This window comes from Saccoglossus kowalevskii, chromosome 22 (assembly GCF_978046115.1).
Source record: "Saccoglossus kowalevskii chromosome 22, keSacKowa6.1, whole genome shotgun sequence".
In the NCBI taxonomy this organism is placed as follows: Eukaryota; Metazoa; Hemichordata; class Enteropneusta; family Harrimaniidae; genus Saccoglossus; species Saccoglossus kowalevskii.
In genome coordinates, this window is record NC_140662.1 from 26,214,679 (window position 1) to 26,228,106 (window position 13,428).

The following is a 13,428-nucleotide window of genomic DNA, read 5'->3' on the forward strand; positions in this document are numbered from 1 at the left end:
ACCTGTCTGAACTTTGAGTGACCCAAATATTATTTTAGCGAGCATGTTGAGTTAGTGTAAATAACCCATAATTATTCATATTTTATTCACTTTTTTATACAGCAGGAGGGTGTTATGACATTTTTGAATATAAAACAAAATCTTTTACCAGATATTGTTTGCAAGCCTGGATACTGAGAACATATTTGAACATAATAGTTAGTCATGTGTTTACATAGTTGTCACATGACAGACTAATTGCTGGTCCATGTAAATGAATAATTCTGTAAATTCCAGGAAACACTGATGTATTTCGGGCTGAATACATAAATGCTGAATATACAATAAGCATTGTTATTAAACCTAGGTAAATGTGTCCCAACTGTTTTAAGAACCTGTTTTTTAATTGCTTACAGAGAAGTATTTTCCTGCCCAGTAATTCAACACTAGGCAAACACCTCTGAGGAGCCATTATTCTTTATTCTGTGACAAAGCATAGTATTACAAAATTCAGAAACCTTCACATCTCTCATTGTCTTGTGAATCATCAGGGTAAATTTGAAATGTGGCACTAACTTGATAGATTTGACGAGGGTGGTGGGGATGGGGTGGATAGTTTATCAAAGTTGAGAAAACACATAAAAACTACTAAATATGATTGACCAAATATATTGACCAGTGTTACTATAGAACATAATAATTAGCTGTTAAGCGAATAACTTCATACCAAGAATACAAATTTGGGGAAAACAATGTTTACATTGTCAGTGATATGTTAGCACCCATTGTTAAGCCAAATAAAAGGATAATTCATTGTCAAACATTACTGTTCCACAGCATTCACCAACTGTTACAAATACAGTAAGCTGTAGTTCAAGTGCATCTGATTAGACATAACAAACAATCAAATATACACTTCATTTACGATTCTCCAAAAGTAAACATTATCCAAAAACTTTTAGCTCCATGCTATAATTAATCTTTGTCATGTATTTCTTGTATTTTTTTTAACCAAACAGGCATAATTTTCTATTTGCTACATTTCCAGAGCAAAATTTTTTGGAAAAAAAATATGGCAATAATTCTGCCGGTTCATGTTGTGAAAGATGACAAAAGTTAATTTTGGCATACAAACTGATATAACGATTGCCGTTATGTCTGCAAAGTCCCTAACCCTACATTACGATCAAAGGCACATCACTGAATATTTTATTTACTTTGGATCACTCAAACAATTCACCCAAAGACAACATCACATCCAACGGGAAACAAGCTTAATATGGTCAGTAACAAACACTGTTAATATAAAATGAGGTCAAATCATTTACGTCCTTGTTGTCTTCCAAATAGTTGTCATGCTACAACAACATTGAAAAATAAAATTTAAACAAATTTATGAACATATGGATTATTTTCGTAATACAAAAAACACCCCAAAACAGTGGGGGAAAAGTGCTGTTTTTTATCCTTAAGTACGTTAATATTTGTATCCCAAAAATGTAATAGATAGCAAACTGTATGTGACAAATATATATATATTATGTTGAATGAATGTGTGTTTACTTTTAGTGTATACCTATCAAGTTCAGTTATCACCACCTATGCAACACATTTAAGCTACATTTGCATAACAATGCATGCATTAACTGACAAAAACAAAACCTGACAAAACTAAATGGAAGAGCAGTTTGTTTATACACCACAGCTGGGCTTTGGCTTTACCACCTGACATTTGAAATAAAGTACTTTTATTTTTCACACCCTAAAAGACGACAAAGAAGCCATTTTGTGACATCATACAAGAAAATATAAAACTAGAGAATATTTCAAAGAAGCGTGAGCCATTTTGTAAACAATCTATTTAAAAAAAATTCACAAAGCTTAGAACTAATAAGCGAATTATGTCAAATAATAGAACCATGCTAAATATAACAACATGACACATTTGAAACAAGTAAGGCTTCAACAGTGACCTCACAGCACATAAAAAAACAGGAGTTAATATTAATACAAAAATCAACTTACCAACTCGCTCATTCCGGAGTCAGATGGGAACATATTGTGTTTTACCCCTGAAAAGACGAGAACTCACCACACACAAGTGGACACAACGGCTGCGGACAGATGCTAAGGCTACTATGAACACACACCGATGATGACATTTTCAGAAACAGCCTCCGCAGCGCTGACAAAACATGCCTCCCAGTTCTAATTTTAAAAACGCGACTTTGAAATAATAATAATGAAATATTTTGGAATTTGGTCGTTAATAAGTAGATGGAGGCTAGGTCTAAATGTTGGGCTCAGAAAAGGAGTTTCTGACATGGTCAGCTATCAAATGCAAAGGATGTAACAATAATGAGAGGGGGCCCTATGATGGGGATTACCATGAAAACTGAAAATCATGAATATTTAAGTAGGAGGCTCAAAAAAAGGGAATTCAAAATTATCTGATAAATTGACATAAAAGAACATTAATATACTGTTCAAACTGAAGCCTCAAACGATGATGGTTATGCAGACATAATGAATTATTCATAAGGCTTTTTCTGAATCAAAATTTTATCAAAAGCATCCAAATATATCGAAGGATTATTGAATGAAATTGTTTTCCATTCATAGGATGTGAAATAGAAATCAACGACAATTTGTCATAGCTCACCGAAAAATACATTACGAAAATAGCACAAGGTCAAATGTCAACAATAATTACGTACATGTTTTTATAATTATTTAACATTCTAGGAATCTGTCTTCTGGCATTCATGGAATTAAAAATTTTAGATTACGAAACGAGAATGAAGATATTTTTTGAAAAAAATCAAATTTATTTAGTTCAAAATAATAAACTGAAACATAAAATGATAATATAGTTTTAGGTCACATAAATATTTAATTCCAAAGTGAGGATTTAATTTCAGGACAACATTTTATGAATTGCAAGCATTTCCTTATTAATTTAAAGTTAATTGTGGAGAATAAAATGTATGGTATATGTACACCCAAAGTTATTTTTTATCATTGCTAGATCTTAAAAACTACATTTAATTTAAAACATAGCAAAAACATGGGTACCTTGTCCTCATAAAACTGTTCAATTTTGAATTTTGTTAGGCATTCATTCAGCTGTATCTGACTACAAATTGCAAATGAATTGTCTTAAAAAGATAAGAGTGAATTATTAAGGGGAAAAGTATGAGTATTCTATCACTTTTTTTCTTTTCACTTCGTAAACAGGTTTTGGAATGAAAAACAGCTTCTAACACTGCCCTTTTGTCTACACAGGGCTAGGGTGGATGTGGGGGTACGGGTCACAGTGCCCTTTTGCCTGCGGGAGGTCACAGTCCCCTTTTGTCTATAAGGTGTCAAAGTGCTATGTCTACATGGCGAGAGGGGGTCACAGTGCCCTTTACCTACAGAACATCACAGTGCCCATTTGTTTAGGGAGGTCACGTGCCCAGGGGAATGGGTCACATTGCCATTTTGTGTACAAGGCGCCACAGTGCCATGTCAACATGGGGGGGGGGGGGCTTTTGTCTACAGGAGGTCACAGTGCCCTTTTGCCTACAGGGGGTCACAGTGCCCTTTTGTCTACAGGAGGTCACAGTGCCCTTTTGCATACAGGAGGTCACAGTGCCCTTTTGCATACAGGAGGTCACAGTGCCCTTTTGCTTCCAGGTCACAGTGCCCTTTTGCTTCCAGGTCACTGTGCCCTTTTGTCTACATATGCTGTAAAATAGGAAGGCATCCATATTCGATCATACAGTATTTTATAATATTCATCAAAACAGAAACTGGATATATGAAAATCAAATATGCAAACAAATGTATACACACCTTTTTTGAACATTATATCATTGGCAAAATTCTGACACATCAGTGAAGTAAAAAATTTTGCATTAAAAAAAAATATTTTTCACTACAAAAAAATCCTGAATTGAAAATACCTGATGTGAAAGAAAATCAGACGTTATGAAAAGTTTCTTACATAATATTCTACAAATTTGAAATAAAAACATTTTAACATTATCACAAACATTACCACATCAATTCCAGTTAACCAAAACAGTGTGAAACACTCAGCATAAACATAAATTTTCTATATGGCCTCTAGAGGGCAGCATTCATTACAAGCTCAAGAAAAACATCTGAAGGCTTGTTTTAAAATGAGTGTTTTACGGCTATATGATTCAAAGAAGAATTTAAAAATTTTACGACAGAAATATCATGGGATCTCTCATGCGCAGAACGACTCATCCGTAATCCCTCCAGACAGATTCACTAGTTTATTATTTGTAGATTTTTCAAATAATTCTTGTGATAATTAAATAATTGTAAATTCATAATTGCTACTAGCATAGGAAGTAAAGCACAGAATTCACGCCAAATACATGGTTTGAGTCGTGCATGATGTGTATTTTTTTTCATGAAATGCTACTCAAATTATCTATTCAAAAATGTGTGTAAGTTTTACCTGACAGGGAAGCCGATAAATTCCTGACATCTGCCTGGAATATCTGAGACCAAATAAAATGAGCCAAGGCTAGCCCAACCTTTAAAATATCTAACATAATCTCATAGACGACAAAACAAGAATTTAGGACATCATGTTCTAACAAACCATACTTGAACTAGTTAATTACAAATGATTCAGATACCAAAAGCTTAGGCGTATCCGGATTCCAAACTGCCTCCTGTCAATAACTGATATTATAACCCTCTGCACAAATCAAATATCAGACATGTTGGCCTGAACTTACGTTTTCAAGACAAGAAGCTGGCAATGAGTGACTACCACTTGTCGTCTAATCTTTCATTGGCCACTTACATTATTGGACTTCTTCCTCAGGGAAGCTCGTATACAGAAACCAAAGATACAAAGTAGATAACATAGCCCCAAATGAATTTGAAGTGATGCCACAAATAGCGACAATAACATAAACATCTCGATAACACAAACACAAGTTTTTGAAAGTTAAATAAAGAAAAGTTGTAATAGTTTGTACATGATATGACTGGTAGCATTAATAGTTTCATCTCTATTATCACTGTTACCGTGGTACTTTGATTTTGACCTTTTTGGAAAAAATAATAACAATTTTTTCATCAAAATAATTATCAATTTCTGTTAACACTGAATTTCAAGCAAAATTTTGAAATCAAAAATTTTTATAGTAAATAAAATCCGCTGCGAAAGGTTCAATTCAATTTTGAAAGTCACAACATACCTTATATATAGGTGCTATGCAACATATAGTACATGTGTAAACAAAATTGGTTTGTTTTGGTCTACAAAAGCTTTTGACCGTTGTGAGGCAGAGAATATTGTACCCCACAATCATGCATGGCTGTTGAGACCATAAAATTTACCTGAAGTACACAATATGAAGCAGGTTAGAATAGAATTGCTGAATACAGATGATGTACATGATCTTTTGGGGTGAAAAAAATTTAAGAAATATACAGCATACCTGAACAATTTCGGTAACAAAGACGGTTTGAGCATGTGTTTTAACTACATGTAATAATTACTGCATATATATGAAATGCATTATGGGAAAAAAAACTTCCCCATTGTATATAAGAGAAACTACTATCATACTTGAAACTCACTAAAGTAAATATAAATTTGTTGATATCATTCAACAATATTAGGATTCTTAATAATTAAATTAATATACAACTTTTTCATTCCAACTCACAAAGCAAAATGAATAAATGTTTTACCATAGAAACCAGTGCAAAAAATTTCATTTTCCCACAACATTTTTGACTGTTTCTTGAAAATATATCCGGTTACCCCAATTTTGTTTTGCATTTTCTGTATCCAAATGACATGAATCTATATTATTATATATCTGTCCCTGTAACACCACAAGTTACAGCATGCTGTAATTTTACAGTATTTTACGGGGTATTTTCATCCTACCATATAAGGAAATGCGAATCCCAAATATGGAACGATTACACATGTAAGCGGTCTTTAACAATAAAAACATGGCAGCCCCCAGGGTTTGGCCGGTCCTCACACAAAGAAGTTCGCAGTTCTTGTTTTGCAATTTTTGGGATTTTGGCATTCCTATGATGTATCCTTGTGATGAAAAAATGTATAATAATAATAAGGTTATTACAAGGATACCTCAAAGTATAACCTCATAATAATGAATACATGACTCAATCAAAAATAATCTTTAATTTGGCTCAGACTTCTTCAACTGACATTATGGACAGGCGTTTTTCTAAAAAAAACTGCAAGAGGGAGCACTGCAATTCAGCTGCGCTACCAAGTGGGGGAGATAGGGTTCTACCTACCAGGGTGTGGAGATTTTGATAATTCTAAATTAAAATGGAGCATTCTATGGCTTCCTTGGTGCCAAAATTACTATCAGACAGGTCACAGTTGAAGACTGTGGCCACATGTGAGGTAAGGGAGCGCATGGCCATGGCATGAGGGCGTTGCGCCCCTGCTCCCGTGATCAATACTGGCTTTTAATAAAAGGAACTCAAGGAAATGCGACAATTATCTATTTTGAAGGTAGTCAATCATTGTAAGAACACAAAATTGGGTCAGTGTCAAGAGCCCTTAATCTCCGTGCAAATGCTTATCACCCTTTTCGGAATTCAGAATGTACTAGACTACATGATTTTTAATTTATTGAAATGTTTAATTATTTAAGTCATAATTAAACTAATAATATTTCTGGTACTGCTTCATAACAGAATAGAAAGACCTGATTGAACCATTACAAATAGCAATACAGTATAGTCTTTTCATAAGTAATACCAGAAATTATTAGCATATTTTGCTAAAATGAAAACTGTTTGATGCTAGGTATTTCTATAAATGGAATTTATCGGCTATTTATGATGCACAGGTGCATTAATCCCCAATAAACTGAATTATTATCATGTCGCCAGAAAGCACATAGTCAGTAGACGACATATGTAGAGTATGTCTCAACAAAGAAGCAGTCATGAAGCTAGTGTCTCTATCCCATGTAGTCTGTTTGACATTGTAATTCAGTACTAAACTCTGCTAGACACTATTTACAACAACTGTTGCTAAGAAACAAATTTTCTGTTTCATAATACATGCCAGAAACGCTATCACGTTTGACAGAGATGCAATCATGTTGGCAGAGATGCGGTCGCATACATATCAGTGCTACAGACCCATAAGAATAAGTGCATTTTGAGGAAGTAATCTTTTTTTTTTTCAGCCATCCCTGTTGACATGGATGGATTTATTGGATGTCTACCATGGTAACATATAAAACTAAATGTCTAGGTAGTTATTAATATGTGAACCATATATCATGCAATTATTAAATGATGACAACTAAAATTGTACATAATTAGGTCCATGTAGATAGATGCACCTGAAATTCAGAATTGTTAGCGCATTCATTTTTGAGGCAAAAAATGTTGAAAATGCAATGGTTCCACTGTTTAGTGTAAATTTAAGGGTACCAAGGCAGTCAGGTAGTGCATCAAAGCGACTGCCTTTGTGTACTCCCTGAATTTTGAACCTTGTTTAATACAATTAATGTTCATGTTAAATTTAATCAAGAAATAAATACTTTTATTATAAATTATATCGTTACCTTCCATGAGAACTCCTCCCTGGATCCAAACATGCTGCCAAATAAAAATGTCACACAATATTCTGTCACAGTATCTTATTGCAAAACAGACACCAGACATTATCCATGACAGGTGTATACCCTGGTATTCCTTGAAAACAACAAAATTGATGAATCCACAGTTGTTTACTTGGATCAGTTTAGAACTATAGGCCCTGTTATATAATGTCAGACATATGGACCAATAATTAGACGTAAATAGATTTGACTGTCAATCACCAGTGAAATGTAAATTGCAGAAGCACATCAGTTAACTCAAATATTCCAAAGCCAAACAACAATTTATAAATCCTGCATAGTATAATGCAAAAAATTTCACATGTTTTCACTAAAAATTTGCATCTAGAATAATCAGATAACATATGACGACATTACTACGTCAATGTATTCGAAAACAAGCCAGCATTTTAGTATTGTTTAGCATCTTTCTATTTTGGGATTCTTCGTGTTATTTTCAGCGGCGTCAACAGATAAGGGTTGGTTGTTGTTCATTGTGCAGGTCATGTGACCCCGACAGTCTCAGCACGCCCAGCACAATGGTATGCAGTGAAGCTCACAGAATTAACCCAAACTTTTATAACAGACTATTTTATGACCAGGCCCCTTTACTATCAATGTTAAAATGAAATCCTACAACAGGAAGTGACATCACATTCAATATAGGAAGTGACATCACATTCAATATACGGTAGGTAGTGACATCACATTCAATATAGATAGGTAGTGACATCACATTCAATATAGATAGGAAGTGACATCACAAAATTTATAATACACGTGTGATCAATGATGAAGATTTAGAAAAATGCATGCTGGGTTCAAGACTTTACTTGCAATAAATATCTACAGAATACTCATTCATCAACACAGCTGCGCACCTGCTTACAAAAATCAAGTACCGGTAAAAACTGTGTACACTGAATACAAGCATTAGTCAGACTTATCTAAGACAAATTATTGAAGCAAATTTTATACAAAAGTGATAATGAACTAAAATGGGTTCTAAAATAATTAGTTAATTAATACTACAGGTTGATGTCCTCTCTAAACCGATCTGACTTGTATAGTGCAAGCAGTAATACCGGGGTATAGTATTTTCAGAACTTGTTTTTAAGTCAGGTCCTAAAATTGAGTAATCAGCAAACACCTTGTGGTGCTAGTTACAAGATCGGTGTGCATTTTTTTTTTTTATTTTATTCATGATCTGTATGCAATAAGTAACAATGTATATTTTCTTCAAAAACTCACATAAAAATGGAGAAAAAAAAAGCAGCAAAAAAAATCAAAGATTTAAAAAATAAAATGTCAAGTTTCATGTATGAAACAGAAAAGTTGTGTAGGGATAATTTAATCAAAATTGAATAGTAGTGCATCACATTACAAAGGCCTGTGCCAAGAATGTGTCTTGTAAGCACTCCAAAACTTCATACAGACTATTGATGAAAAAAATCCCAGGCAGGAAGTGACATCACACTCAATATGCAAATGAGTATGAGAACACTGACCAATGAAGACTAAAAAAGGAGGAAACATTCGATAGATTATGGATGAAAAAAACATTTCTACGTAGGAAGTGACATCATATTAATATGCAAAATGAGAAAATGGCAATCAGGGAAAACTAATTTGAAAGATAAATATTCCTACTTTTCACTAACGTTTTTTCAAATTTGTTTTTCTAGACAAAATATTATATGACAAACTGATCTGTTTTGCTTAGAAAAGGTCTGAGGATTGGGTGACATCCATCATTGGAACAGCCATTACATACATAATTAATAACCTACACTATAAATGTCATGCGGTCAGCTGACATGACTGTCATGGTGGATAATGCAACAAATAGCACTAAATAGTCCATCTATATTTAAAACAGTCACTACATTTTCAAGGATTTTCATCAAATAGTCATTAAATGTCGTGTACAATACAAGTATATAGACATACATGGATAAATAAGGTTACTGATGTTATCCTTATCAGAGATTCCGGTAATTCCAAAATCTGTGTTGTAAACACTAAATATTAGAGTGTGATCCTCATTTTAGGATAATGAACTCTGATTAAGATACATAAAATAGATATTTTATTATATTTCATCGGCAGACTTACAACTGACCAACTACAAGGAATTGACAGAAAAACAATACTATCTTTTTCCTATTTTCCTATTTATTCAACAGTTTTGTGGTTGCAAGAAATCCAATCAACTAAATGACATTACAATAGACTATCATTCTTATAGACCAGCCAGGCTTCTAGAATTGTTCAATTCCAAGCACTGACCCACTCCCTAATATTCAAGGTAGTAATGACATAAGCAGAGCCAATAGAACACAAACACTTAAGCCCCATGCAAACAACCATGAAAAAAAAAATTCTTATGTACACTCAGGATTTGTTCTCCGCTAAAGTTTAAATTCTAAAAAAGTCTCAACCATGACAACCACATTTTCAAAAGTGCATGATTTTGACCGTTCATGACTACAGATGTTCTTTACTAATCCTTTTGAATTCTGACTTGCGCTACTACATTGTTACATCTCTCTGAAGAATCATGAAAGCTCCTTTCTGATTGGCTTTAATGACAGCAAGGCTACTTCAGTAACCAACAGGCATGAGTCGTTTATACCAAAATAGCTACTTTTAAGCCAGGGTCCGTACCAGCAGATTTTACACAACTGAGTACAAGTAAAAATTCAGAGTGTCTTCTACTTGTCATTTTTTACATACTTAAAAATTCCAGTCATCATTGCATATAAAGTGGGTAAAATGCAACATGTGCGTAAAATATATTGTTTATTTACAAACACTGAGCATCAACTACTTTAGTACATGTATAATACAAAATAATTATATCATTCAATATTTGTTTATTGTTGACACTAATAATGCTCAAAAACGAATAAACATGACTCGGCAAGTTTATACAAGATGTAACCATAAACTACCAATAATCCTAATGAACACCTTTGGGCAGTCTTGTTTATACCTGTGTATAAAAGTCAACTGTCTAATATGAACAATAAATGAACCTATTTATAAAGACCAGCTGTCAAATGAACCTATGTATAAAGGCCAAAATGATGGAAAATGATTACATATTAAGTTGTTTACATTAGTCTATATATATATTTTTAAATAATTTTTTATTATTTTTATTCATTCCCATTATTGACTATCAGCTGAAAAATTTTCCCTAAAATTAAGTAACTATTATTATCACATAAAACTTTTATGTATTACAAGAATCTAATTAGTTTAGTGTGCTATTAAAATGAAAAAAGAAATGTCATATTTTTTGTACGGTGCTATAAAGAATTTTTCTATTCTATTCTAGAGATGAATAAGAAAGTATAGTGACTTAAAAATTGAAAACTTCCTCTACATTTTCTATTTGAGCAATAAGACATTAAAGATTAGACTGTGAATTGAGTCAGCATTTATAGTTTAAATGATGAAGTTTCTAATTAAATAATTAGGTGATCTCACTAGATTTTCAACAGGACAAGGGGATTAGATAAGTGACGTTTCACAAACTTGTTAATACTAAAGCTACTGCAACACAGAGATGCACACTAAAGAAAAAAAACAAGAAAATTAAATAAAATGTCTACCAAAGAAAATCAAGCAGCAAAACCTGAACTGAATATAATTCAAATGAATGCTTTTTTTACTCACGAGGTTTGTTCTCTTCATGGTACAAGCCGTCAAGATGATACATACTAATAAAAAATAAGCCCAACTTTTACTTTTCAACTAATTTAAGACATTATTTGCATATGCTGGTATGACAGGACATGTGACAATAAAACATATATACCATAGAGGTATGAACAGGGAAGTTTGATGAAATATGACCTAGATACACATAATTCGAAAAAATATGCAACTATTTTGCAGAATAATAATCTAATTTGTTGCTATGAAATAATTAACATATCAATTAATATTATTTCTTGAAAGTTTAAGCATGGCATTTCAGAGGTATGATGAAGTGCAATGCTTAAAAAAGCATTGAGGAACACTGAATTTCAGTGACCAAAAATAACCATACTTAAAATGGCAAGAATTATTCAAATATTCATAAACAAAAACAGTTTATCATTAAAGTACAGTTGCACGTGAATAGTTGATTTAAAATTGACATCCTTATGCCTGTGCAAATTAGTACATCAGAAGAGGAAATGTTCCACTAGTATCTCTAATTCTGTAATAGATTATTGATTAATGTAGGGGCATCTAGGGGGTCAAATAAAGAAGAGCTCTATAGGCAGCAAGATAAAGGGTAACATTACTGTCAGACTATCATCAACCAAACTTGAAAGATTCTACAAATTAAAATAGTTTCACCTCCATTGTCAACTTCTAGGTGGTAACATTCACAAAGCACAACTTAGGTCTAAATTTTATATTGACAATTAATAAAACATTTGCCTCAGAAAGTTAACAGGAAATAAGCAGTCCATACAACAATTTCACCTTTCTATATGCAACAATGGAATCGAAACTAGTTTTCCCTTGAAACCCCCACCAAAAAAAAGAAATATCATTAGTAATACCGGTATCATTAAAAATAATAAAATTTATTGAAACCACACAATCAATAGTACAGTACAAATATTATCAGCCACGCCCACTCTCACCTTTACACCCCAATAATATTATTGGTTCATAAATCTATCATTGTCAAACAGCTCAAGTCAATACCATGTAAAGGTGTTCAGCTCTAATAACTTTCAGGGTTGAACTCTGATAGATTTATGAGGATACTGTTCCAACTCATCTATAATGAACCAGCCAAACTTCAGCCCACCTTTGGCCACAACTGTATAAATGCTTAAGGGATAATCTCCTTAATTGGTGGGACGAGCAATAGTCCAGCTTTGATGAAATGCTGCATGGAAACCCATCAAGTATCACTATAACTTATCATTGGTTGTGAGTATGCAAATAAATTTCACAGAAAAATTATTTCCTGGCCATATAACAAAGATTACACAGAAAACCCACCACTGAAGATTAAAGGGCTGCAGTCGTCAAAAAGCGTGTGTAGGAATTTCATGTAAATAAACAATGTATTTTACACGCATTGTATACTTCGCTATGAGTCCCATATCATGACGACTGCCGCCCTTTAAAAATAAACCTTGACATTGAAGAATGCCTGGCTGTTCTTCATGCCATCTGTCCCGGCCATGAACCCTGACAATGAATTCCATGAAAGGAGCAACAGGAAACCAGAAAGATAACATTGCACATTTAATTATAAGCTATATATGCAAGACTACAGGATTTACGTGCATGTCCTTGAACCAAGTCTTACTGTCATGAGCTACTAAAACAGTCAGCAAGCAATAAGTCCTGTCCTTGTCCTTATTAAACATGCACCACATCAAGAATACATTCATTATTATATGAACTTGAATATCTTTTTAATCATGCTTAGTTAGTTCACTCACATACATCTACAATTTTATAAACACATTAACTCTTTGTGGACACTTATCATTTTCCTGCCAAAATTTTAATGCAAAATTCTGAATACTTTTTAAATATTTGTCTGGTTTCTTTGATAATTTGGACCAAATAAAAAAAATCACTGTAGTAACAGTCAAGTATTGAACAAAAATTAGAAAAATTTACGCAGGTTTATTTAAATAATTTTGTGATATAAGCAGACTTCTATATCTTTTTTGTCAGACTTAATTTGGTGATTCACACCAAGCTTCAAAACACATCAAGAGAATATGCAGAAATTCTGTTTTTACTTTTAAAAAAAAAATCCTTCAGTATTATACGGACT

General features: G+C 33.0%; 1 protein-coding gene across 4 annotated transcripts in view; it reads right to left on the bottom strand.

Moving 5' to 3' along the window:
- LOC100368216 (voltage-dependent L-type calcium channel subunit beta-1-like) overlaps nt 1-13,428 on the bottom strand; it is a 109,490-nt gene that overhangs the window by 72,506 nt on the left and 23,556 nt on the right. Inside the window, exon 1 of one of the 4 annotated variants that reach the window (XM_085495957.1) lies at nt 7,584-7,941. The exons of 2 other annotated variants lie outside the window; for them this stretch is intronic. In XM_085495957.1, coding sequence (XP_085352083.1) covers nt 7,584-7,616 — 33 coding nt within the window. In that variant the 5' untranslated portion in view covers nt 7,617-7,941. Of the gene's footprint in view, nt 1-2,004; nt 2,344-7,583; nt 7,942-13,428 lie in introns of those variants that run through there. One more of the 4 variants, XM_085495958.1, reaches the window with a different exon arrangement.